Raw genomic sequence first — 25,183 nt, 5'->3', positions numbered from 1 at the left:
TCTCTGACATTTGTGGCTAGCTAGCATGATAATAAATCCATGGCTTGGAACATTTTTTAGTTAATTAGAGTCAATCAATCCAAACTTTGCTCACTTACCGGTGTGAAACCGGAGTATAATGAGCAGAAATCAGCATGGTGATTGGAAAACACAAATTACAGCTGTTAAAGAGAAACTCATCCACTTTTCTTCTGTTGATGCCAATGCCTGCTGCGAGGATTTAAAATTAGCATGGCATTCCTTTAATGGATGTTGGGGTTATGTGCTCCTCTATAATTAAAAAACCTGTTAATATTCTTTGTAGGCTAAAATAAGAGGGGTTATTATGATTACATGACAGCTCTTCAAAAGCACATATTGATCAGTTGACTGTATACATTTTCTTTTTTTCTTTTTTTATCATGACACTATTTGCTTCTATTGCAGAAACATAAAACCAGTTTATATCCACTTCTCACATGCAGTGTGTGTTATTTGTATGATATACTAGTGATGCTTTTCTGTGTTTATCCGCAATATGAGCAAATTAAGTAACACTACATAATGGTGTGTGACCATACCAGTGAGGTGGTCAACACTGCTGCTTCAGTGAGATCATGTGGCATGTTAATGAACTTGCTTGATATATGGGACAGTCTTTGCCGTTATAGGCGGTGTATATCTCGATGGTCAGGGCTACGTTCATATATTCTTGACATATTCCATGCACCTCACATTCATGGTGTAATGATGTGAATAATGACCCGGTGATGTTAACAGCACCCTACAATAGGATCTGTATCTGATCTAGGCTCCCGGACTGGAGAATGACATGACGTAGCTGATGTGACCACAACGTACATGACCTCACCGCTGGATGTAATTTCTTCTCAAGAGCTCTTGGAAAGGGAGAGCTTATGTTGTTGAGCTCATGTCGTCAAGGCTGGTAACAGCAGCTTGCCATTGTATTAATTATTGTCAGGGAATCCAAGGGGTGTAGATAATACAGAATGCACTGGTTGGTCCCATTTGTTTCACTTGTCAGTGGAGTGAATAATTGGGAGTGCTGACCATATTAGACAGAGAATTTCTAAAAGATACGACTCAAACAGTTGCAACACAAAAGTATGGCTTGGAAATTAAAAAGCTTAATGTCTTCGTTTTTCAAATCAGTATGGAATAATTTGCTGGCTTCTCATTGCCAAAGGAATTTACTGAAGTTTAACTCTCACAACTGTACTTATGATTCACAATGAAACATACAGTTTAAATTGAGGAAACTGTTTATTGTATTTTACATTTGATTTGTCCAGGAAAGATTATGTGTCTCGGCAGAATATTTCTTTTGGTAAACCTAAAACATTGATCAGTGTCAGATATTTTGCACCCTGACTTCTTTCGTTAAAGCCTTGAGAACATTGATACCGTTTTAGTAGAAGGGGGTTGCTAATACAATGGGGCTCATCTTGCAATTCTCCCAAGGAATAACTATCAGTCCTGCTACAGCAGCTTCAGCGTCCCTAGGTGACCGCGCCACTGAGCCCGTGTTCGCTCCATCGCACCCCACTCCACGCCTGCTGCCACCCTGAAGGTAGATGCATCACGCTGGGGAGACTGCGCAACAGCAGCCCCCTCTCCCTCCAGCCCCCAAACCTTCTCCACGGCACAGTGGCCTCCTGCGGCCCCGGCGCAACTTTGGGTCTCCACTACAGCCCCGGTCGCAACAGCCCAGACTCTCCCTTAGGTGAGCCTCCACACCACCTCCATGTGTCCTCCCACCTGAACTGCACAACTGGTATGCTTTTGTCATTTGAGAATGCCACACACGCGCGCGCGCGCACACACACACACACACACACACACACACACACACACACACACACACACACACACACACACACACACACACACACACACACACACACACACTCTCCTATGCTCACTCTGGAGGGGACACCGCCTGTTCCTTTCTGCTCACCTCCCGGCTGCCGGCTGACTCTCTGAGCCGTGTCTGTGGTGGCTACGCCATGTGTGGGGATCTAGGGGTTTAAAACAGCAGGCCTCCCATACTCCCTGAATGGCAAATATAAGTGTTTCCAATTTATTACACAGTGGACATTTTATGAATCATCTCTGACTAACTTTGATCTGAAATGACAAGCACGTGCTAATCAGTTCCAATATCAAAATATATGTTAGAAATATGAGGGCACAAGGAACTGTATCTGCTCACATGTCCAAATTCATCATGATAAACTTAACCTACTTCTAGAAATATGGCACTTTCATTGACCCTTTAACCTATTTCTCACAAATGTAATTAAACTAATGACTCCAATGAACCCATTTGTTCGATGTTACTTTTGAGAGATGATAGACTGATGCCATAGACAGTTAAAGTAAGAGTTGCTGGGTCTCTGAAACAGGAACTCCCAATCAAAACCCCTCCTAGTACCTGTTTCCATATCCAAAGGAGTCATATCACAGTACAATGTAATTTCACACATAACTGTGAACTCATCTGAGATCAGATAAAGTACAGGGAGGCAGATGTTGAATAGAAGGAACCCTGCTTGTATTTAGACATGCAGTTAACTGGAATTAAGGACCCCTTGATATAAATGTAACTGTTAAAAGCTTTATAATTAGTATTTACTGTAACATGCCGTTTGCATTAATTTGGTCTCTCTGAACAGGCTCCCTGCAGCATTTTGTTTCCCCCTTTTTTAATATATTTTCATATCAGAAAAAAAAAGGCTTTAAATTATAACACTTTTACTGAAACACAAATTACTACTTTCACTTTATAGGTTGCCATACCACACCACACTTAGTTAACAAAATATTTTACAAACAAGATGATATCACCCTCTCCATGATATTAATATGATATGTTCTCTGATCTGTAAACAGCTGGTTATCTTGCTTTTCCACGATAAGAGAAAGTGCTGAGGATTTACGCTTGGTGAGCACATTTGGGCTGAATCTTTCACACGTCACAAATTGCAGATGGGAAGCAGTGATCTTGAACAGCCGATCACATTTCCGTGACCATCTGACACCTTCCATTTAGGAAAATAATACTTTCTATCTTAGCATACCCCTCTGCAACAGCCAGCAAAAGGAATTATGCCTGGTAGACTTTGCTATTCACAACTTTGGAGCTTCTCCTTTTGTTTTGTTTCATTGCACTGATTAGATTAAATGTTCACTCTTTATTCAGTACCTCGGGGCCACAATAATGTTGACAGTTTGTGTTGGTTATTTTTATTTTTAAGTGTTGTTATGGGCACAAAATGACACTGTTATAAGCTATGAGAAATCACAATATGATACAAGCATTGCACAGGAAGTTGTGTTGTATCTGAGGGTAAAATAAGGAGCCTATTATACCGTGTTACTGTACAAAGCAGATGGTCAGTGGCTGGGATCTTTGTGCACACTTAGAAACTCACATTATGAGTGACCTACAGTATTTAAATCTAATATAACTACTGTTATTTACTCTAACATGTCCCCTTCTTGTTTCCATAATGTTGAAGACAAAAAAATATATATATTTTTTTTTTACCCATAGAGGTAGACACGGTATCTGAGTAATATGACAGATAAAAATGAGTCGGGTTAACTGGTACAGAGAGTTGTAAATCACTGTAGTGTGATTCTTTGTCTCAAAGGGTTTAATTAGTCTAGAAATTCTTTTCTTATCTGATGACCCCCCCCTCCCTCTGCACACTGCAACAACTTACAACCATAAACGCCCTGCAATCTGAAGACCAGTGGCCTCAGGAGACTGAGTTGCTACAAAGAGCTGAAAGAGTTGGGAATGGTCATTTTATTGCGTTAGAATAGCTCGCTCGAGATTCGGGTAATGTAGTGCTAACTGAGCGCTGGTGAAGATAACAGTGTGCGACTCCGAAGTGAAATACAGCGCATTACTGTAATGCGCTGCAGTGACAAGACCTCTGAAATGAGGTAACACACTGGTAAACAACAATACAAACGGCTCTCATCGTGGTTTCAAACCACTAATTAATATTACAGTACTACAGTTTTCCTTCAGCCATGATGATTATTTGAGATGCAGTGCACAATCTAATCAGCCATCTCAGAGTTGATGTAGAATGGATTTTCCCCGTAGAACTACAAGTGGGGGATACGCAGGCTGTCAAACACTCAAACATCAAACAATGTTATGGTTCCATCTATAACAAATACTACCTATATGTGGCCTGTTATTGCTTGACGGTAGCATGGTGTTACTCTATTTCATAGTACATGAACAAACGCATTTATCCCTAGCTGTCATTTCATAACTTGTGAGCTATCTGTCACTCCTTGTCCCCTGGGAGTCCTGTATGTAAGTTTATTTACTCTAATTGAGCGCTTTATGTAATTGACAGTTTCTTCTGGCCTCATAAGAATTTTCTAACAGTTTTTGATTGGTATTGCAACAATTTTATTTTGCTTATTTGGAGGAGTGGGGGGCGGAGGGGGGGAGTTGATATTACTTCACATTGTACGCAAAGGGAAAAAAAACCAAAACCTTAATTCAGATATGAAGATTAGATGTTTCCAAGTTCTCAAATGTTAGACGTCCAGACCTAAAGCTGTGGGGCGCTGGTTTCGTGTAGTGAGTGGATGTAAACATCCTACTGTTAGTTTGTTGGTGCGATTCAGAAGTTTTAAGTGGACATGGACAAGCAGGAGTCTCAAGTTTAAGCAACTTCTCTCAGTGAATTAAGTTTGATCTTGTAGACTTGGTGGATTTCTGGAGGCGTGCAGCTATAAGGAATCTGAATAAACAACCAGGACTTCAACATGCTGTGCACCGATGGATGCTGTATTAGGTTTCAACCCTTTGTCTTTTCAGGCCTGCAGCTCGGCCTCATGGTTGTTCAACAAAGAACTGATGAGAGAAGATAGTAGTTCATGAAAACAGTGCAATTTCTGTTATACTTCTTATCTGCTTGTTGTTTTATAACTTTACATCACTTTGGACATGTGGTGCAGTTTCATGCTGTGTGAGAACTCCTGCTTTTGACACACTGGAATGAAAAAAAAAAAAAAAAGGGGGGGGGGGATTTGTATGCTTTAATTCAACATTATAAACATTGTCTGTACATTGTGGTGCATACAGTATTTCTGATACACATGCAAAACTTGAGTTTGTGTAGAGCACCTTCTTTTGAAGGACTAGCAGGAGCAGAATGAGATGAGGGGTTATTTTGGCGATGGAGATTAAGGCAGGGGCTTTTTGTCATTTGTGCGAGACAAGCCATTCATCCATCCAGTTCACAGCCAAAAAAAGGCTGGTCCCAGAAATTAGCAGTTTCAGCTCAGCAGCAAAGTCGTCGGGCTGTGAAGGCAGAGAGAAATTGACTAATTAGCAATGCGCACTAAAACTTGACGGTTCTCTCTATAACAGCGAGGGGAAGACTCGGTTTTTCTCCCCCTTTCTCTTTTCTTTCTTCCATAGATGTTTGAAATCGCAGTCATTTACGCTCGACAGTTTTTACAATAGCCTTGAGCCATAATTTTGCGAGTCTCTCCAGCATCCATACCCCTGCATGGTCTCTCTCCACCGGCCATGCACGACCGTTTCTCTCCCCAACCGTGGATTTCCTATTACTCTCGTTACGACTCACTGAGCCCCAGGCCCAAGGATAATGATGTGTTGTTTCTTGGTAGCATAATTTGTCACACGTATATTTCTTCTTCTTCTTCTCTTGCAGAAAGCACAGCTCCCTCTCACACACTCACACACTTCTTGTTAATTCAGAAGAACAAATGATCAACGTCAACAAATAACCTGAAATAGTGACTTTATGAGTTGGAATCAATGGTTATTTTGAGACACCACCGACCATAGACTTTAAAGGAAAGGACATTTCTTAAAAGGAGAACAAAGGAAAATTCAAGTGAGATTATTGGGAACCTGAAGCTTACTTTCTTTTTTTTTGTGAAGAGCTGAAGTCAGGTAAGTTTGGTTCCTTCTCAGGCAAGCTGCTCTCATCATTTAGTTGTGACAGGCGCTTTTAGTGAATCTGGCGACAACGTTACAGCACGCTTGTGTCAAGTTTACACTCATTACGCACGTAGAAATTGCTTTTCGTACAGCCGAAGAAACATCAGCTATGTATATTACATTTAACTTTACCGACAGCTGCATTTCAGTGAATATTTTTTCGATACTCACGTCCGCGTAACTCAGGTAGGCTAAAAGCGAAACGCACTCGTACTGCTGCTGACGGCTCGGAGACAAACTAATTGCTTTTGTATGACTCCGTAAATCTGTGCGATGTGTTAATGTCCTCATTGTGGGGGTGTGTAGGCAGACAGGAGAAAGGAGAAGTGTTGGCTGAATGCTGCATGTTCTCCGTCCGCCGTGGCGGCTGGCTCTTTTTCCTTATCCCCCAACTTTAGCCGCGTTACGGAGGGGAAAGCGCTGCAGCATCTCCGTATCCTCGTCTTGTTTTGGCTGCGCCCTTCAAAACACCCAGCCTCCATTTAAAAACACCTCGTTCTTGAGTTAAGAATGAATACGAGTCGCACGCTGTGGGAACTACTGCGTTTTTGTTTGTTGCTTTACGACCAGAGCTCAAAGTTGAAAGCGACTGACGCCGTGTTGGATGTAGATTCTCGCCGGCTGGCATGGCATGACGGTTATTCCCCGCTGGATGGACGGGCGATCTGTTCAATAACTTATTCGACAAATCGTTTTCTGTTGTAAATAGTTGACTAATAGCATCTGTGGGCGACGTGTGTTGTGCAAATAAATGACCTGAGGTAAATGGCTTGCATGGTTTATTTGTTGCCTAGGTGGCGTTCACAGTCAGGAAGTCATGTCCAGATCGGGCGATAGAACATCCACCTTTGACCCAACACACAGTGACACCCTGCTGCACGGGCTCAATCTCTTATGGAGAAAACAGCTTTTCTGTGATGTGACTCTCACTGCCCAGGGACAGCAGTTCCACTGCCACAAAGCTGTGTTGGCATCCTGCTCCCAGTATTTCAGATCTCTATTCTCCTCCCATAATATAATCAACAACGAGGGAAGCAAAGGGGACCAGGGCAGCAGTGGGACCCCCTCATCCTCTCCCGATGACAAGCTGGTGACCACCAGCGCCAGGCCCATCAATAACCTGGTACTCCAAGGCTGCTCCTCCATTGGACTACGATTAGTGCTGGAGTACCTGTATACTGCCAATGTTACTCTTTCCCTGGACACCGTGGAAGAGGTGCTGTCGGTCAGCAAGATCCTCAACATCCCCCAGATTACCAAGCTTAGCGTGCAGTTCCTCAACGACCAGATCTCTGTGCAGAACTACAAGCAGATCTGCAAGATTGCTGCACTCCACGGACTCGATGAGACCAAGAAGCTGGCCAACAAGTACCTGGTGGAGGATGTGCTGCTGCTGAACTTTGAGGAGATGTGCGCCATGCTAGATGCTCTGCCACCCCCGGTGGAGTCAGAGCTGGCTCTCTTCCAGATGTCAGTCCTCTGGCTGGAGCATGACCGGGAGACTCGCATGCACTATGCACCGGACCTTATGAAGAGGCTGCGCTTCGCCCTCATACCTGCCCCAGAGCTGGTGGAGAGGGTGCAGTCTGTTGACTTCATGAGGAGTGACCCTGTCTGCCAGAAACTACTCCTGGATGCCATGAACTACCACCTGATGCCCTTCAGGCAGCACTGCAGGCAGACGTTGGCCAGCAGGTGAGGAAGAGACAGAAAAACAGATAGAGATGCAAACAGAGAAACACAGATGATAATTCACACAAACACACCTGTATTAGTGGACATAATGTGACTAAATGCTTCCAACTTTTTAAATTTGTACAAATTACAGACTCAAGCTTTGTGTACTTGCTCATGTTTTAGTCCCACTGCCTGTGTAGTCTAGCCCATGTATTTGCTCAGTCAGAGGTGTGAGGTTTGAGTCCCAGTTCATGCAGATTGTGGTTGTGCTTCAACAGGAAGACAGCTGTCAAGTGTCCTGATCTACTCCACACTACTACACTGTATCCATAATTACAACATTAGCTTATGTTTTACTGGAGAAAAAAAAAGAAGAGAGAAAACCCCTTTATTTCCTCACACATCTGTGTAATTGCTCTCTAATCAGTGCAGACAAGATGCAGCAATCTAGATAAAGGTTATGCATTTGATTTGTAGCAACTCTCATGAATAGAATTTAAAATGCTGCAATTAAATTGTTACCAGAATTACATGGTAATTGCATAACACTTACGATCCAGTGGTACCTTGTTAGGGATATTAAAATGAAGATAAATATTATACAGTCAAATGGAATTTAGTGCATTTGATTGTGTGTAATATTTGAGAAACTGTAGCCTTTCTTTACACGAACGGACAATTGAACGATGCTCCTTATATTCAGGTTAGATGCACGTGTCTCACTCACACAAAAATAGGTCAAGTTGCATGGCTTACTTCCATGTTTGTCCCGGTCAGCACTTTAGGGAGCTGGTATGTAGATGGGCATTGTCAGGAAGTTGAGTGATTGACAGTGCTGTTGTCAGGTTTTGTTTATAGAACTGACAGTAGTCACAACCTGGGCTGATTTAAAAAATAATTTAAAAAAAATGGAAATAGCATCAGTTTTTTAAATCATTGCATTAATCTGTGAGCAGAGGAAATACAAAACTGTGGCTAATCTAAATTTGACAATGTGACAATGAAATTTTGCTGAAATTATCTGGACATAGATTCATTCTGCAAGAATCTACTTCCACATAATCCCAGTAATATATCCATTCCCACATATGGACCTAAATGAGCAAGGAATCAGGAATCCTCATAATTAGTTTCACATGCCACTGTTTCTCTCCTCTCAATTAATCACCATTATCTATGTCCAGGGGCTCATTTGCATATGAATAACCCCAAAACACTTCTGAGTGGGCCAGTATCGAAGAATATTCCGAGACGGTGGTGATTTACCCAAGCATAAAAAAGTAAAATACGAAAGGGGGGAAAAGGTGAACGTGTCTGAATATAAAGGCCAGCTACTCGTATTGCTCTCACTGCATATTGTGATAAATTGGAAGATTTGTGTTGAAATCCATTAAGAGCAAGATAATGGTCATTAATGTACAGTAAAGTGTGTGGCTTTGAGGTTATATATCATACAAACAGCAGGAAATATCTCACAATTGGCTCAGGGATGTCACATGAATCACGGTGGCCAATGAAATGGAGACATTGTATAGGCAGGTTTATGTACTCAATTGTGCTTTTAGCCTCCAGCATGGCACCCTGCAGGACCGTCCTCGCTTCACAGCTAATTGAAAAGACATCTTTAGAGTACAATAACCATTCAATAACACATCAAAAAGATACATACACTGTTGAGCAATTTTTGTTAATCATAATAAATGTGGCCACATATTGCCTGATTAGTAGTCTAGAGTTCAGTAGTAGTACTTAGACAAGGAGCATTTATTCTGTATTTCATTTGCTGATTAATTCATTCATACAATGAGCATTTGTAAAGTGAAAAATCACAGTACTATTAGAAAAAGCTGTAAGTCTTTTCAAAGTAATTATGGAAATTCAAGAATTAAAGGGGTTTGAGGTTGTATTTATTTTAGCGTTATATGATGGGGTTTTTTTCAAGGCTAAATACCTGTTTTGTTCTGTTTTCTAACACTTGTCCACACCCCCCCACTTTTGACATTGCAGAATCCGTTCCAATAAGAGGTTGCTGTTACTGGTGGGTGGTTTGCCTCCTGGACCTGATCGTCTCCCCAGCAATTTGGTCCAGTACTATGACGACGAGAAAAAAACATGGAAGATCCTCACAAGTGAGTAGCAAAGCCTCCGATTTTATTTATTTTTTTGGTACCTGAGGCATCTTGTGTTCGTAGCTTTTATGATGAGAAATAGTTGTTCCCGTGGATAACTTTAACACGGGTTAATTTCCACGGAAAATGAGGGGAAGGAGTTCCCTAAATCCTTCAGGTAATAATGTATCACTATCACTTTTAATATAAGTTTTTAATCAGAGCGTGACTTCACAGCACTGTGGAGCTTCATGCCCGGTTTCCCTTGTTTTTGCTGAAATATGCTGCCAGGATGCATGATGAGATTTCCTCCAATCTAATGATCTATTGTGGCAGAGGAAGAACAATAAGGAATAACAACTTTCCTCAATAGCTTTTAAATGCAGCTTGATTATTCAGTCACATTAATCAATACATAAGATTGACCTACCCCATGCATGGCAATACATGGCATGGAATTAGCCGGTTGACCTGGTGCCACTATTGATGTTGGGTTTAAATAAGGTGAGTTAAATACCATACAGGGATTAGGGGAACACAGGAGCTGTAATGTTGATTCAAACGATCAAAAACAAACATATAACGATTTTAATAAACTGAAAAACAAAGGAAAATAAAGATTTCTCTCATGACCTGCAGGATTTTATACCACAATATGTTTAATTATATTGATTTTAGGATATCATATTGATAACAAATCGTCATAATTTCCCAGGAAACGAGTTTTATTGAAATGAATGTGGCGCCAACAGAGAACATATCTGAAGCCTTTGTGAATTTACAAACACATCCCCACTGCAGTCACCTCTGTAAAGTGTACCATGTTCTTCTCCCTCTCTGTCTTCCCTGACCTTTTAAGGCTCAACACTACATTGTTGCCATATTGCAAAGGTCAGAGAAGAGCTAATGGGAAGCCACATTTCTCCTTTGCATCATCATTGCTGGACATATTGAGTTTTTGTCCTTTTGTTTTGGTTGGAGTCATATCTCAGCAGCATCTCTTCATTCGTACACATTAGCCATAGGTCTGTTTTTCTGTCAGCTCGGCCCTGTGCAGTTTCACGGCTCAGATTTGAGTGAATCTGGTTTGACGGTTTTGTTGTTGTATCCTTAATTCACCTTCGGTCTTGGACAGGGTTTATTCCTCTGCTCAAATCATAACAGTTCTTGGCAGCAGTCTGGCGTTTTAGCTCATGTTTGTCCAAACCTATCAGGGTTCATTTTTTACTAAAGGAGGCATGCATACACAACAGCCTGAAGCTCACTGGTGTTTATATTGTCATTTTCTCATTAAACTCACACTCATGGGTATAAACTGCAACAAGCAAAAGGTCAATAGGGATTTCCATCACTCAAAACTAAAAAGTTAACACTCAAATGGTCCGTGGCCAAGTGGAAGGACAAAACTGCAAAATCATCCCCTTAACACATCAGTGACCATCTGATGTAGCCTCCTCACAATGGATGTGGAATAGAAGATTATTAACATTCAATCATAACTTTTCAATGAGGCGAAACCTGAGAGGGACAGCCTTTGATTAAGACATTCATCAACACAATTTGGGAAGAATCTGATCCCTCTCGTCGTGTCAGATATATCCACTGCTGGCTGATTCCAGTGTAAAGTTTGCCATCTAGTGTGCCCACAGCAGCGTGGACGCACACAAGACAAAGGCATGCAGAGATTCGGGCCACAATGCCAGACTGTTCTTTTTTTTGTATTCTTCTTCCTTAAACCAACCTGATATTAAAATCTCAGACTTGCATATGGACCTCATCCACGCAGCATGACCTAGAACAAAGGAATTCAGCTCTGTGGGATGCAATTGTAATGGTGTTAAAGGCACATCAGAGCTGGAGCAGCAGTGGTGCATTAGCTGTGGAGTCATTCAACCGACCCCGACTGTGCCTCTATGCAGAGGTTTCTGACTCCCTCTAGTGAGCCCCACAGCTCACTGTAGACTGGAGTGATGGCGTCCATCTCGTAGAGGACGTGCTCATCCTGCCCTCCTTTGGCTGCTCACCCCGTTGGGTTAGTGGAGGATTTAGGTGAGAAGGGACAACATAGACAGATTAATTGGACAGACCTTCTCAGGCAATAATTCAGAGTAAAGTCTTACACATTATAGAAAGAAAAATATTTGTGTTTTTTTTTTCTCACTGCACAAGACTATTACAGTGGTTCCACTTATTATAGCTTGCCAATTATCCCACTGCTCACCTATATCCAGAATGGCCCCAAATCCTCCCCCAGTACTCCAGATACTGTAGGCTGTGACACACTGTAAAGCAATAATCTTCTTTTCATGGATAAGAGATGGTTTTTAGTATGAGTGCAAGTCACTAGACATCAAATAAAAAGCTGCCCATCCATGTCCTATATACTGCTGACTGAATGATAATGTAAAGAAGCATGTAAGGGAATTTGGCAGTAGTATGGCACTCGTCTTTGAGGTGCACTGGAGGCAGGCAACCTAATCCCCTCGTTCGAGATAAAGCTGTGTTTAGTGTATGTAGTATTAGTTCCTATCTGAGACTCCCCTCCCATAGAGGACATGGCACATGTCAGCCAGCTAGAGTGAGATTGCAGGGAGAGGCCAATTGGAAAGAAATGAGATTCAAGGCTGTCTAATTTTGCAGCAACTGTGATCCATCAGGCGGTGGGGAGGTGACAGTGGAAATGACTGATGGAGACAGACAGGTGGGCTTTAACATTTCACTGATTTGTGCTCAAAAAGCACCGGGCCTGAGATTTATTGAGTGAACACGATCATGTTCATTATGACTGTCACCTAAGACCATTTCTCTACATCTCAATGGGGTCACTTCAGTAAAAGAAGATGAAGGAGAGGAGGGGGAGCTCAAAAACATACACAAGGGGAAATCCTCCACGAGGGGTCTTTCTGCAGGTGTGGACTGTTTACGTTATATTGTGCTCACACATGATAAGAAGTACCGTGCACTTAAGTTGATATTGGACATAATCAGTATATTGTTACACGAGTCGCTGCCGCGGTATGTTTAAAAAGAGAAAGAGAGAACGTTTGTGGGATTCAGTCTGCACAGTATTGACTAACAGTTAAGTGCCCATAGTAGAAACATACTCACCTTATTAGATATCGACATAGCTAGTTAAATAGGGCTGAAAATAATGATTGTTTTTATTTTTGAACAATCTGACAACTCCTTTTCTTAAAATAATTGGATATATTGTTTTATCTTTTAAATGTCAGAAAATGGTCAAAATGTACGTCACAGTCCGAAACCCAAAGATATTCAGCTAACTGCTTCTGAAAACTGAAAATCTGTATTTTTTTCATTTTTGAAGTTTTGGAGTCGGAGCATTTTTAGCCAGTTTTGCAAAGAAAAATAATTAAAGTAATTAATCAATAAGCAAAGTCGCTGCCAGTAAATTTTGTGGCAATTGAAAACTAAATTAAGCAACCAGATGTTTCAGCTATAGATAGATTTAACAGTAATCTGTTTACGATCCCGTGTATTTTAATTTGTTGCAGTTTAAGAGTCAACAGGTAAAGAAATCACTTCCTGTAGATGGACGGTTGAAAGGTTACAAAATAAAAGCAGCAAGTAGTCAAAATAAATCCTGCAACATTGACCGACGCTGCAGATCATAATAGATGTACATACATTTGACTTGTTGTGAGGAGGCCGTTGTAAATTTAGGCAAACTTGATATGAATATTGCAAATATTGTATCTGAATTTTTATAGATGTTCAATTAACGAGAAGCTCCTTTCATTATGTCCGACATTTAGTGTTCAGAAGAGTTAAGGGGATTTGAAATCAGGTGAACCAATTTTTCTTCAGCTTCTGAAAGTGTAGTGAAGACAGCAGCTTGCACGTTTTCTATATGTTTTGTTTTAGCATTATTTGACCTCGTTTAAGAATCAAATTGATCTGAACTATTTTAGGATTGTATCTGAGGGCAAATATAATTTCCCCCTTTTAGTACAAAAGTATGAACACATTTACAGCAGCTTATGTTTATATTCATTTGATAAAATTGATATATACCCTCGCTATAACGACCTTTCACGGTCTCGCTGCTTCACGGATTTGTATTGAAATCACATTACTACTTGCAACATTTCAATGAAAATAAAGCTATGAATGTATTTGGAACGTTGATACATGAAAGTATGTTCTTTGCAACACTGAAGCTATGAATGTAATTGAGAGGTTATCCACACAATATACATATAACGGTGAATATTTTTGTGAGAGGCAAATCTGTTTCTGGTCAAACAAACAAGTTGTGAGATTGAAACTGTGTCAACAGTGTCCTTCTTAAATTTAGACTAAGTCGTATTTATCTGGAAAGCTTATTGAATATGAGTTTTAGGGTTTTCCAAGTTTACAGACCTGTTTTCAACTTCCTCCTTTACTGATACAAGATCATGAGATTTACATTAGTCTCGTATTTATATTGTTTTCTATTTTAGATCTAAGAAAAATCAAATAAACGTTTTTAATTCATTTATAAAGGCCTAATTTGGCCTATAGGATACTACTCACTATGGGTGTGCCATATATTATCATCAACAATAAGATAAGTATAATTTTCAGTGTCATTTAAAAAAAAAAAAAAAAAAAAAAAAAATCATGTCGTGATAATGACAATATTCCAACTAGTTGATGATGATTATGTAATGATGTCGTACCATTACGCTGCATAACGGTCTGACATTTGCTACATTTGTAACTCACACACAGCAACAACTAGCATGAATGAAAGCGGCTCCACAGCGAAGCAGTTCGTTCCAAAGAGGGGAGCGACTCAAGTGGTGTGAAAATGTTTGGTTACAAAACATCAGATGTACAGCAAACCACAATAATACTGTGTTTTTACAGAATATTTTAAGGCAAAATGGTACATTTATGCCGGCATATAAAACTGTGACTCTTATTTTTTTCACAATTGTGTGTCTTGAAAATGAATAATTGAATATTTTGTCATATGTAAAATGTTGTTATTGCAGCTATACCCTGAAATATTGTGAGATTTGAACTACGTACCGATATCATTCACAATATTCGAGTGACTGACACCTTTTGATTTTTGTGTGTCACCTAGTAATGCCTTACAACAGCGCACATCACTGCGTGGTGGAGGTGGAGAACTTCCTGCTGCTGCTGGGTGGAGAGGACCAGTGGAACCCCAACGGTACAGCACCACCTCACATAGCTTTCCAGTGACTTCACGCAGCAAATGTTTCATTGTTTACTTGATCTAGAGGTTGCTCTTAGGCAGAGTTTATGTAAATTCAGTGTAAATGTAACACTTTCAGATAGTTTCAAACACTCATCCCAGTGCCAGATCAGCTCTGAGTGGACAAGCAACACTCCAATCAACACTTGTCAATAATTGGCACAGAAAAATAACTGTTGTTAACACTGAAATATGTGTAGTGTTAAGAGTGCTTTTTGTAAAACGGTTGCAATATAGTGCCACAGTAAGAAACAAAGACTGTAAGTGATCAAAAATTGATATACTGCGTTTTTGTTTATCCAACAAGTATAACAATAATACAGCAGTGCAGTAGAGGAGCACGTAGTGACATTACATGCATTTATTTACTTCTGAAAACAAATGCACGTCATCAGAGACAAATTACAATGCGGAGAACTCATTAGGGTGCAAACTCAAATCACTCAATGATTGGAAAAACAAGTCTTCAGTCAGCACTTGTTAACTCTGATGGCAGTGAAAGGCAGCACATAATCAGACTTAAAATCACCATGTGTGAGTGGTGATTGATAAAGACTGGGGAGAGTCGCCGCTGGGGATTTTATTGGTTAAAAAGACTTCAGCAAAGGCTCCGCCATCAAGTGTGGCTGAAGAGTGTTGTGTGCTTTTTCTCAAAGTGAGGAAATAAAATGATCACAGTTCTCTTGATCTGTTTGAAATTGATTTATTTATTGATTTTATATATGTTTTAAGTGCTTGAAGAGCCAAACATCTCTAAAGTGTTTATCATGCGAGAGAGCCAATAAAAAATAAATGGAACGGTCGAAGTTGTCATTATTACATTTTAGGCGTACTTATGGATTCACAATGTCAACTCGAAGCCCAGTTTGGATCCACTACAGTTTCCCTTATCAGAGTTGATACACTGCACGTTGATACGAACTCAATATTTTCTGTATGCATTCAGCCCTCCGTCATTTCACTAGATGGACGTCATTTACTTCTTAACAAGGCTTTTATTGTAAAACATTTGCTGTCACATTTTATGACTGAAATGCGACGATCACACTTCAGACAAGTAATCCAGAACAAACGTCGAAAATAACATGATCATATTGACTATATTGATATCAAGCGATGGAAATGCAAATATTTGACTATTGTACATAAACTTGTCATCGTACCGGAATAGTTTTACATGGGAACAGCAACATCTTAACAGTGCCCACCCCTTCTGTGTGCACTCGTACTGCACGCGCTCTGGTACTTCAACAACGGTGTACACTACACCCCAGGGCTTAGCCAATTAGAAACAAGCTTTGCCTTAGTATGCCTGAACTGTACAGAGGTGTAAAAAACGACTTCCTCAGCTCAAATCTTTGGAGTTCTGTTGTTGATCTTCATTTCTCTGTTTTGCAGGAAAGCACAGCACTAACTTTGTCAGCCGCTACGATCCCAGATTCAACAGTTGGATACAGTTGCCCCCTATGCAGGAGAGGTAAGCTTGTTTTTTTTTTTGTTTTTTTTAATACATAGTAGTTCATTCACTAAGAGACAATCTTTAAAGGACGGCACAACAGGGCATGCCTCTGCTCCAGTAACTAAGTGCAAGCTCTCATTAAACATTTCTTTCATCTGTCTTTAAAAGATAAATACAAATTAAGCCTGTTCCTGGGGGTGTTGTTTTCCATATTTTACGCCAAATTGCCATCCAAAAAAGCACTTGCCCTAAGAGACTGAAACTCTTATGATTAATAAATATGGTTCTACATTTAAATAAATGTGGTTAATAAAGTTAGTAACTACTAACAGCGTAGGTATTTACGTGATCTGAATTTCCTCAAAACTCACCAACCTTCTCTCCTAATGTTTGTTCAAATCTCTGTTTGTAATCTCTGAAATCTGGCAACTTTCACAATGTTCCTTCCTGCTGTTTTCTGTTCAGCTATGATGTTGAAGCCATGAACATCTTATGGTAAATGGTGTTCAGTAAAGAAAAAAACAATAATATTCGGGTTGTTTTTGTTTTTTTTATAAAAACGCCTCTCTTTTTATTCAGATATATAAAGTGAGCCAATAGAAGTTTAGTATAATTTTTATTGGGCTGCGTACAGATCGATGTCGAATGTTTTCGTGTAAATCTAGTATATCTACGAGTTATTGAAATATTAATGAGACAAAAGTAAGTATGTCTATCACACTGAATTTAAACTAGGAGCTCGCAGCTCGTGAGCGCATAACCAATTAACTCATTTCTTTTCCTCGTGATCTTTTTTTCCTGAATGATTTTTGATCTTTCGTCAACATTGGTGAAAAGTCAACAAATGTCTCTCATCATTTCTGGCGTAATGATGTTGTCTGGATGACACTTCCTCCTCAGGAGAGCCAGTTTCTTTGCCTGCCGCCTGGAAAAGCACCTGTACGTGATTGGTGGTAGGAACGAGACGGGCTACCTCTCCAGCGTGGAGTCCTTCAACCTGGAGACGAATGAGTGGAACTACGTGTCGTCTCTTCCCCAGCCGCTGGCCGCCCACGCAGGGGCGATACACAACGGCAAGATCTACATATCAGGTCAGCACAGAACCTGCCACTCAGTCACACTTATTATCCCGTCTTCTTTTTTTTTTTTTTTTACCTTCCTGAGCATGCCCCGGTATATATATATATAAAAAAAAATGTACTACATACAGTGGGCAGTAGATGTTTTTAAAAAGGTACACGATGTTCATAGAAGACATAAATACATCCTACCGATGCACCCTGAAGCTGCTACAAAAAATAAAACGCATTAATCGAAACATTTTAAACGCAATAAATAACCAAAGAGCCATTACAAAAACAGTCGCCAGCACATCACAAAGATAACAATGCAAAATCCTTGCGTAGATGACCTCTTATATTTAATGTTTACATTGCCGAATTATCCTAAACGGACAAGCAAAAGTATCAATGGTAGTTCCATAGTCTTGCATTAGAAGTGTACTCATCCGATTTTGTACCGACTCGCCGTAAAAAGTAAAAAAAAAAAAGGTTGATGGAATTTGGCTGCCGACAGTTTTATTTGGAGATTCAGGTGTGACATGCTCGTAGTGGCCCCAACCATCGTGACATGCAACTCCATGTGAAGTGACTGATACAGTATAGATTTTTCTTATGTGCTCCTTAAGACCTGTAAACACACTTTGATGTGTTTCCTTTTGATGCACAGACAGGAAAAATATCATTTCTCTTCCTGATGCCCGGTTTACCTTTTTGATGTGATTGTCACCAGGCAGGGTTTTCAAGCTTGAAAAGTTGTCTCAGGTTAAAGGTGCCATGACATGTTGAAAACTAACTTATTATAAAGTCTATAGAATATTTGTACTTTCTGAAATCTGAAAATCCGAAACCGTATCTGATTTGGTGACGTTAAAGTAAATCAGCCACTTCCAACATCGATGCAGAAAATCCTCCTTTTCCTGAAGCTTGCGATCAGTGAATCATCTGTGCTCCAGTCATTATAATGTAAAAATAAAAGATGGGAACAAAGGCACCATCTTTGAATGAACCTGTGTTTGAATAGAGCTGGTAGGAGAGGCTGCCATTAACTCCGACGCACTGTAATTTATTAGTTAAAAAACAACAACATCTGAGTCAGAAACAATAAAAGATAAAGTTTTAAAAAGAGAGCCGACCAGATTATGTGGAAGCGCATGTACCCTAATAGTATTAAAAGTATGATTTGAATTTTAAAATGGATCTATTATATGTCGAATGATTATATTTTCAAAATCTTTTACCCCGGTAATGATCAGATTCAGCAATCATTATTATTTCTCAATAAGGACTAACATTACACAGAGGCCTGTCAGCTTGCCTTACAGACTATATTGCGTGAGCGTCCAGTGTGGCCATGCTGTATTTCGACAGTAATGATGGTCCAGCGCTGTGTTTACCTGTTGCAGGCGGAGTGCACAATGGCGAGTACGTGTCCTGGCTCTACTGTTATGACCCCATAATGGACGTGTGGGCTCGGAAACAGGACATGAACACAAAGCGAGCTATTCATGCCCTGGCTGGAATGAATGACCGCCTGTACGCCATTGGTGGAAACCATTTGAAAGGTAAGAACTCCCAACATTTCAAGAGGTGAACAGAAAACTGGTCACGATTGATACTTCTTTTAAAAAAACGTACGAAAATCCCGTTGCCAGTACGAGGACGCGACGGCCTTCGTCGCCCTGCGCAACCTGTAGACCCCCCACCCCCTTTTCTCTTTCACTCTTCAACGTCCGTGGTGCGAAATGTAACGCAGAACAAACCTGAGTTGTGTTCGTGTATTTGATCAACAAAACATAATGCTGGTGTCTGAATGGGAATTATAAAAAAAAAAAAAAAAAAAAAAAAAAAAAAGCTGAGCTTGCATGTGTTTCATTCAATTGTGGTCTTTCACGACTCTTGTTTCATTTAAAAGACGACTAAATGTACGCGCACAATCAGCTCTTGAAACCCAGAGGTGCTCTTAGATCTGTCACTGTACCTGCGCTCAAACTTCATGCTTATGAATACTAAATACAGGCGTGTATCCGAGTGTCTTAGTCTGTGGTTGACGTCTGTTGGATGATTGCAGGTTCTTGTTAAAAAAAAAAAAAAAAAAGGAGATCTCGGATATAATGAAACAAGCTTCAGAGGCCCTGAAAGACAAGAAGAAAGAATAACGGAAATTCTTTGGGCTGATTTTATTTGTTCTATCCTGTATTGAACCGGAGGTTGAGGGTATCAGGCTGCCAGAAAGCAAGTTTAAAATGAAACACACTGTATATTAAATTGGTCCCACAATGGCTTGTTAAATTTGATACACTAAATTATAACCTGACTTCACATCTTAAGTATTTCTCTCTGACATCAGCTAGATATAACTACTTGTGCAATAAGGATACAAGTCGAAGTGAACACGTTTTTAGAAAAGTTACAAGTATCTGCGCATTCAGCTCATCTGCTTCATCAGGTCTGTGTGGCAGTTTGATTCAATTCTATTTACAGCAATCTAAGCAAATGTCACCATAACTGATTCAGATGTTTCTAAATCCCGGTTGATGATGTTATATTTTTTTTCAACCCGCCTACTTCAAAACAGTCAAAGCACACACACAAACAAAGTTGTTCAACACTGGCAGAAATCTTCAAGTAGTGACATGCAAAATACACGTTTTTAGTAACCTGGGCCGACAGTGACAGGCCGTAGTGACTGTTTTCCTCCTCTTTCTCACGTAGGTTTCTCTCATCTAGATGTAATGTTGGTTGAGTGTTACGACCCGAAAGCAGACCAGTGGAACATCCTGCAGACACCCATACTGGAGGGCCGCAGTGGTCCGGGCTGCGCTGTTTTGGATGACAGCATCTTCCTTGTGGGGGGCTACAGCTGGAGCATGGTACTGAATATTTGATATATTATTACCATTACAATACTTCATCACTTCCCCGTCTACAGCATAGGTCAGGCCAGAGATATTTTATTCTTTGACCAAGTGTAGTCGTCCTCCTAAACATCTGGGCAGTGTAGATTTTAGGAAAAATTATTCAAAGAGGAATTCATGGATTTGTTCTGGGCTGTTTTCGCCTTGCAGATTAATAAACATATGGCACACTACCAAGGTTTTACTTCAGCGTCCTCATTGTTTTTTGACTACATGCCTTTTTATATAACCGAGTTTCTCCTCGGCGTCGGTCAAAATCCAAACCGTCACTAAGAGGAACGAAGAGAATGACTTAATTTTTTTTTTTTTTTTTTCCTCAGGGGGCCTATAAGTCTTCGACCATCTGCTACAGCCCAGAGAAAGGAACATGGACAGAGTTGGAGGGAGAGGTGGCGGAGCCTTTGGCGGGCCCAGCCTGCTCCACCGTCATACTGCCTGCCTGCCTTCCTTTTAACAAATGACAACTAATCCAACTGATGGGCGGTGAGGGGGAGTGACTGGGGGGAGGACCATCAATAAGCAAAACAGTTGTCAACAAAATTGTGGCAAACCCTCCAGTCATACAACGGGGGTGTGTATAAATTATTTTTTTACAGGTTTGACCAGAGCACTTTCGTTATTCGCTACTGAAGAATTGAGAAAAAAAAAGAATTGTGTAACTCATGTATTTAAACTCATCTGTGTTCTGAGAAATGGTCAGTTCATATTTGATTTTATTTAAACGGATAGTAGGTGTTTTTGGCTTCTCTTCTATAGCACGCATAGTGTTGAGCTGAATTATAGCTTTCAAATCCATTGTATCTTGTACTCAGTAGCGGCATAATTCCAGCAAAACGCAGTGTTGTTTCACCGACTGACATCGGCAGATTAAGTTGTTCCGGCGCTGGGTGAGTTACATTAACTGTGATGATCAAAGTGTATAAATATTCTTCATCACTTATGTTATTTCCCATTGTTTTCTGGCTGGAATCGTTCACTTATCTCCAAGTATCACCAGGTTAGATACAGTTCTGTTGTCTTCCTCTGAAAATGAACATATACTTGTGCATCTAAAAAGGGACGTTTTTCCAGAAGATTTCTCCTCACAGCCGTCACGGTGTGAACAGAAATACATCATAACGAGACCTGGAAACAGGTCTACAAGGGTCCAAGCACTCAATGAGCAACCAGGAGGACACTGTACAAACAATAATAGTTATACGGTGATCTCTATGCGTCCAGATCACCCAGCCCTAAATTTGAATTTGTTATCTTAATAATGTAAAGCCAGACTGAAGTCGTGTTTCTGTATAACTTGTTGAACGGAGAGTTCCTTACAAGTTGACTCTAAAATCTTGCCAAATGTTTGTGGCAACTATTCTTCCTCCTGCAGGCAAGACAATTAAAGTATTATCATTGATTCTTAATGTTCACATGACGCACTATTAATAATTATACAACGATGGTACAATCAAATTGTAATTGCTGGCCGATTTATTTTTGGGTAGCACGTTTGGGTAAACAGATGAACTGATGTAAAGGACATTTGTGTAGTTGGTTCTCCTGTACGAGTTAATGTTAACAGGCCTGTTTATGAGGCCACAAAGCATTACTTTGATGAGATTTTAATCTTTAATGTATGAAAAACAAACAAGCATACAGTGGTCTTTAATGCACTAATGGTGAACTTTTAATTCAGCAAACAAAGTTCATGAAAAATGTAATTTAATGAATGTGCTGTGTTTAAAAAAAAAAATATCTCCAATACAAAAGAATCTAAGTTCAGTCTTGTCGATGTTATTAGGTTCAAAAACCTGACTCTAAATATTGATCAGTACCTGTTGAATTCTGTAAAATGAAACTTGTTGATTTCATTCTTGTACATAATCGCCTGCAGTGAAACATTTTTGTGCACTCAACCTTGGATTTATTCTCAAATCCTGTTATGTCCTTTGCATTTTAGAATATGAAAATAAAATGACTCTTGATGATTAAGATATGTTTTCAATTAATGTGACATTTAAAGATTTAGTTTGTAGGATTTAGAGGGATCTGGCAGACGTGTTTTTATTAGTTTTTAAACGCCTCAGACTGAATTGTTGTGGTTTTGTTACCTTAGAGTCAGCCCTTCACATCTACACAGTGAGCAGGGCTTCTTCTTTGGCGTGCGCCACGTTGCGTCATCATGTTACTACAGTAGCCCAGAACAGACAAACAAACACTGAAGAGAAAGCCGCCGTAGATTCTCTCACACACTTGGAAGGGGAGGGCGAGGCGAGGGGTATTCAATTGGTTGCAATCCGTAATGTCACCACGAGATGCCACCAATCCAACACGCTGCTCCTTTTAGACAGAAAATGAGCTACATCCGAAATGACTGTGAACTCTAATGACAAGACGTGAACAGCCCCGTGAAGGCAACTCATTGCACTTACTCAACTTTCAAATGTATTGCGCTGAAACTTTTCTCGCAGCCTCGTAAAACGCAAAAAAAACCAAAACCTGAACTTGAAATACTTCATTCATATGTTAATTACCGGCCAGTACAAATACTGTACTGAAACTTGATTGGCTTAATGACAGAAGACATACGGTGATCCTCAATTTTTTTTTCTCCATAGTTTAGCTCCACAATCCTTCTTAGGTTGAACTGTGCCACACACAAGTAGGATTAATTGTAGGAAGACAGGAAATTAAAAAAAAAAAAAAAAAAAAAAATGCGAGCCACAGAAGTCGAGATCTCTCTAAATCACTCAAACACAACTTCATATTTTTTCTTAGAAGAAACATAATAAATGCCAAATGTCCACAGCTCATAAGGACATCAAAAGTATTTTGGAACAACTTTCCTTTCTGCTCACTTAGCTTCTAGTTGTGTCAGACTGGAGCTGATCTCTAAAACGTCTGTGAAGACTCTAAAGTCGTTGCCTCGGCTGGACTGCAGGTGAAAAATGTCACTGACTTAAAGACAAATCCATTTAAACTCGCAGTTCACTTCTTCAGCCCTTAACACCTCTTCAAGATTGAGTGTCATAGATACTACCAATGAAGCCTTGTCTCCATGCTCTTGAGCTCACAAAAGGTATTATCATGAATCTAAGCCTTAAGCACTTTTAAGATAAAAAAAAAAAAAAAAGAACATCGCACCAAGCAGGAGTTTGTAAAACACGAAGCAGCAAGCATAAAGACCAAACCGGATGTTTCCCCTCAGGGCGGCCTCTCATGCCAGACCAGATTTGATTTTCCAACCATTTACGACCACCTGTCTCATGCACCAAACAGCACGCGTGTCTCCCTGCATGTACACCTGATGTTTCTCGTGTCAGTGGGAGCACTTTGCCTGCTCGCCGTCTCCATTTCATGCTTCCACTTGGCCGTGTGCCGAGAGGATAAGACGGCAATTATTTCCTCACGGAGATGATTCTGCGAGATTACATAAATCCATGTCTAATTCTCACAATATGGCATCGGGACGTCAGAAAATACTCAGTGTTCTCCGTGTCACAAAATCCTTGGAGACATGTCTGACAATAACTCCAGAGAGATGCTGAAGTCTGGAGATGTTTGAATGATTCCTCTGGTCGGTGGTGACGAGATGTTATCAGCACCATTCCAGGAGACTGTGGGCAATGAAAGAATGTCACAGTCTTGATTAAGACGAAGACGAGGAGAGTCGTCCGAGGAGAAAAATTAAGAGGTTTAGACAGAGAAGTGCAGCTTTAATCTGAGCGTGTAGCATGTGTGGATTTGAAGTCTTCATTTACCCTTCGATGCTGGTGGCAGCAGATGGTTTCTGCACTGCACTCAGTCCCACTGCTAACACCTCTCCCTCAGCTTAGGGAATAACAGGATTGGTTACATTGAACACAGCTGACCCTTTAATTAACTACATGGACCATCATGGCTCTATTTTAATCAAAGAAAAAAATATTCTCTGTCCTTGGCTCTGGTTTAATACTTCTACATTAGCAGGACAAACATTTGTGGCATGGAAATTAAAACGTGCTAAATATGTGCAGCGACATGAAACTGGAGCGACAGTTCATCTTTCAGCACAACAATGAACCAAAGCAAACAACCAAGACAACACCGGAGTGACTTCAGGATAATTCTCTGACTATCTTTGAGTGACCCAGATGAAAGTCCTGTCTTAACCCCCACGAAACCACTGTGGAGAGACCTGTGGGTGGCAGTTCACTGAAACTTCACATCCTCTCGCTCTGCCGAGAAGAATGGGATGGACTGCCCAAATCTGTAAAAAGAAGACTCGAAGCTCTAACTGTTGCGTTCGGGGCTTCTGCAATGTACTGAATTAATGGTCTGTAAATGAGAGTGCTATAGTTAATTGTTGTGGATTAAGTAAATACTTTATCATTTCTTCAGGACTTTAATGGGAAGAACCATGCACTTTGGCAGCAGTTGTATTGCAGGTCAGCTAAACATACACAAATGTACAGTTTGTAGATGTTTACAGTAGTACATATATAAGGAGTTAATTAATCCTTTATGTAAAAATACACCAGAAAAAAATCCTGCATTTAAATGTTACTTAAATGAAAGGGTACATAATTAGGAGGATGTCCTCTGAAAAATGGTCCCTGTGACTGTCCTACTAATGTACCATTAGATTATTTTTCCTTTGCCAAGCAGGTGCCTTTGGTTTGTTTTTGTTTATTTGGCAGAATTAGAGAAAAAAAACTACCATGAAACTCGGTGGAAGGGTGAAGCATAGCACAGTGAAGAACCT

General features: G+C 40.3%; 1 protein-coding gene across 3 annotated transcripts; it reads left to right on the top strand.

The window, feature by feature from the left end:
* The first annotated feature begins 1,513 nt into the window (after nucleotides 1-1,513).
* Nucleotides 1,514-22,425, top strand: klhl14 (kelch-like family member 14). 3 transcript variants are annotated; one of them, XM_069692123.1, is made up of 9 exons: nucleotides 1,514-1,723; nucleotides 6,802-7,702; nucleotides 9,692-9,813; nucleotides 14,888-14,977; nucleotides 16,421-16,499; nucleotides 17,382-17,572; nucleotides 18,946-19,104; nucleotides 20,255-20,412; nucleotides 20,778-22,425. In XM_069692123.1, exons 2-9 carry the CDS (start codon nucleotides 6,825-6,827, stop codon nucleotides 20,916-20,918), a joined length of 1,818 nt encoding a protein of 605 aa, XP_069548224.1. In that variant the 5' UTR covers nucleotides 1,514-1,723; nucleotides 6,802-6,824; the 3' UTR covers nucleotides 20,919-22,425. The 3 variants fall into 3 exon arrangements, with proteins under 3 accessions (XP_069548224.1, XP_069548222.1, XP_069548223.1); XM_069692121.1 differs by lacking the exon at nucleotides 1,514-1,723 and adding an exon at nucleotides 5,385-5,959; XM_069692122.1 differs by lacking the exon at nucleotides 1,514-1,723 and having other exon boundaries at nucleotides 6,001-7,702; nucleotides 20,270-20,412.
* The last annotated feature ends 2,758 nt before the right edge of the window (nucleotides 22,426-25,183 follow it).

This window comes from Brachyistius frenatus, unplaced genomic scaffold (assembly GCF_029030835.1).
Source record: "Brachyistius frenatus isolate BFR_SWC_R1_liver_20210118 unplaced genomic scaffold, ASM2903083v1 Contig_12, whole genome shotgun sequence".
NCBI classification, from domain to species: domain Eukaryota; kingdom Metazoa; phylum Chordata; class Actinopteri; family Embiotocidae; genus Brachyistius; species Brachyistius frenatus.
Note: the sequence above shows the minus strand (reverse complement) of the source record. Positions and strands in the feature narration are given on the sequence as shown.

Excerpts from the sequence above, each read along its gene's own strand:
- klhl14 (XM_069692123.1), top strand. The coding sequence starts at position 6,825 with ATGTCCAGATCGGGCGATAGAACATCCACCTTTGACCCAACACACAGT. Across the intron at positions 14,978-16,420 it reads GGACCAGTGGAACCCCAACG|GAAAGCACAGCACTAACTTT; the intron begins GTACAGCACCAC and ends TCTGTTTTGCAG. Across the intron at positions 17,573-18,945 it reads CGGCAAGATCTACATATCAG|GCGGAGTGCACAATGGCGAG; the intron begins GTCAGCACAGAA and ends TACCTGTTGCAG.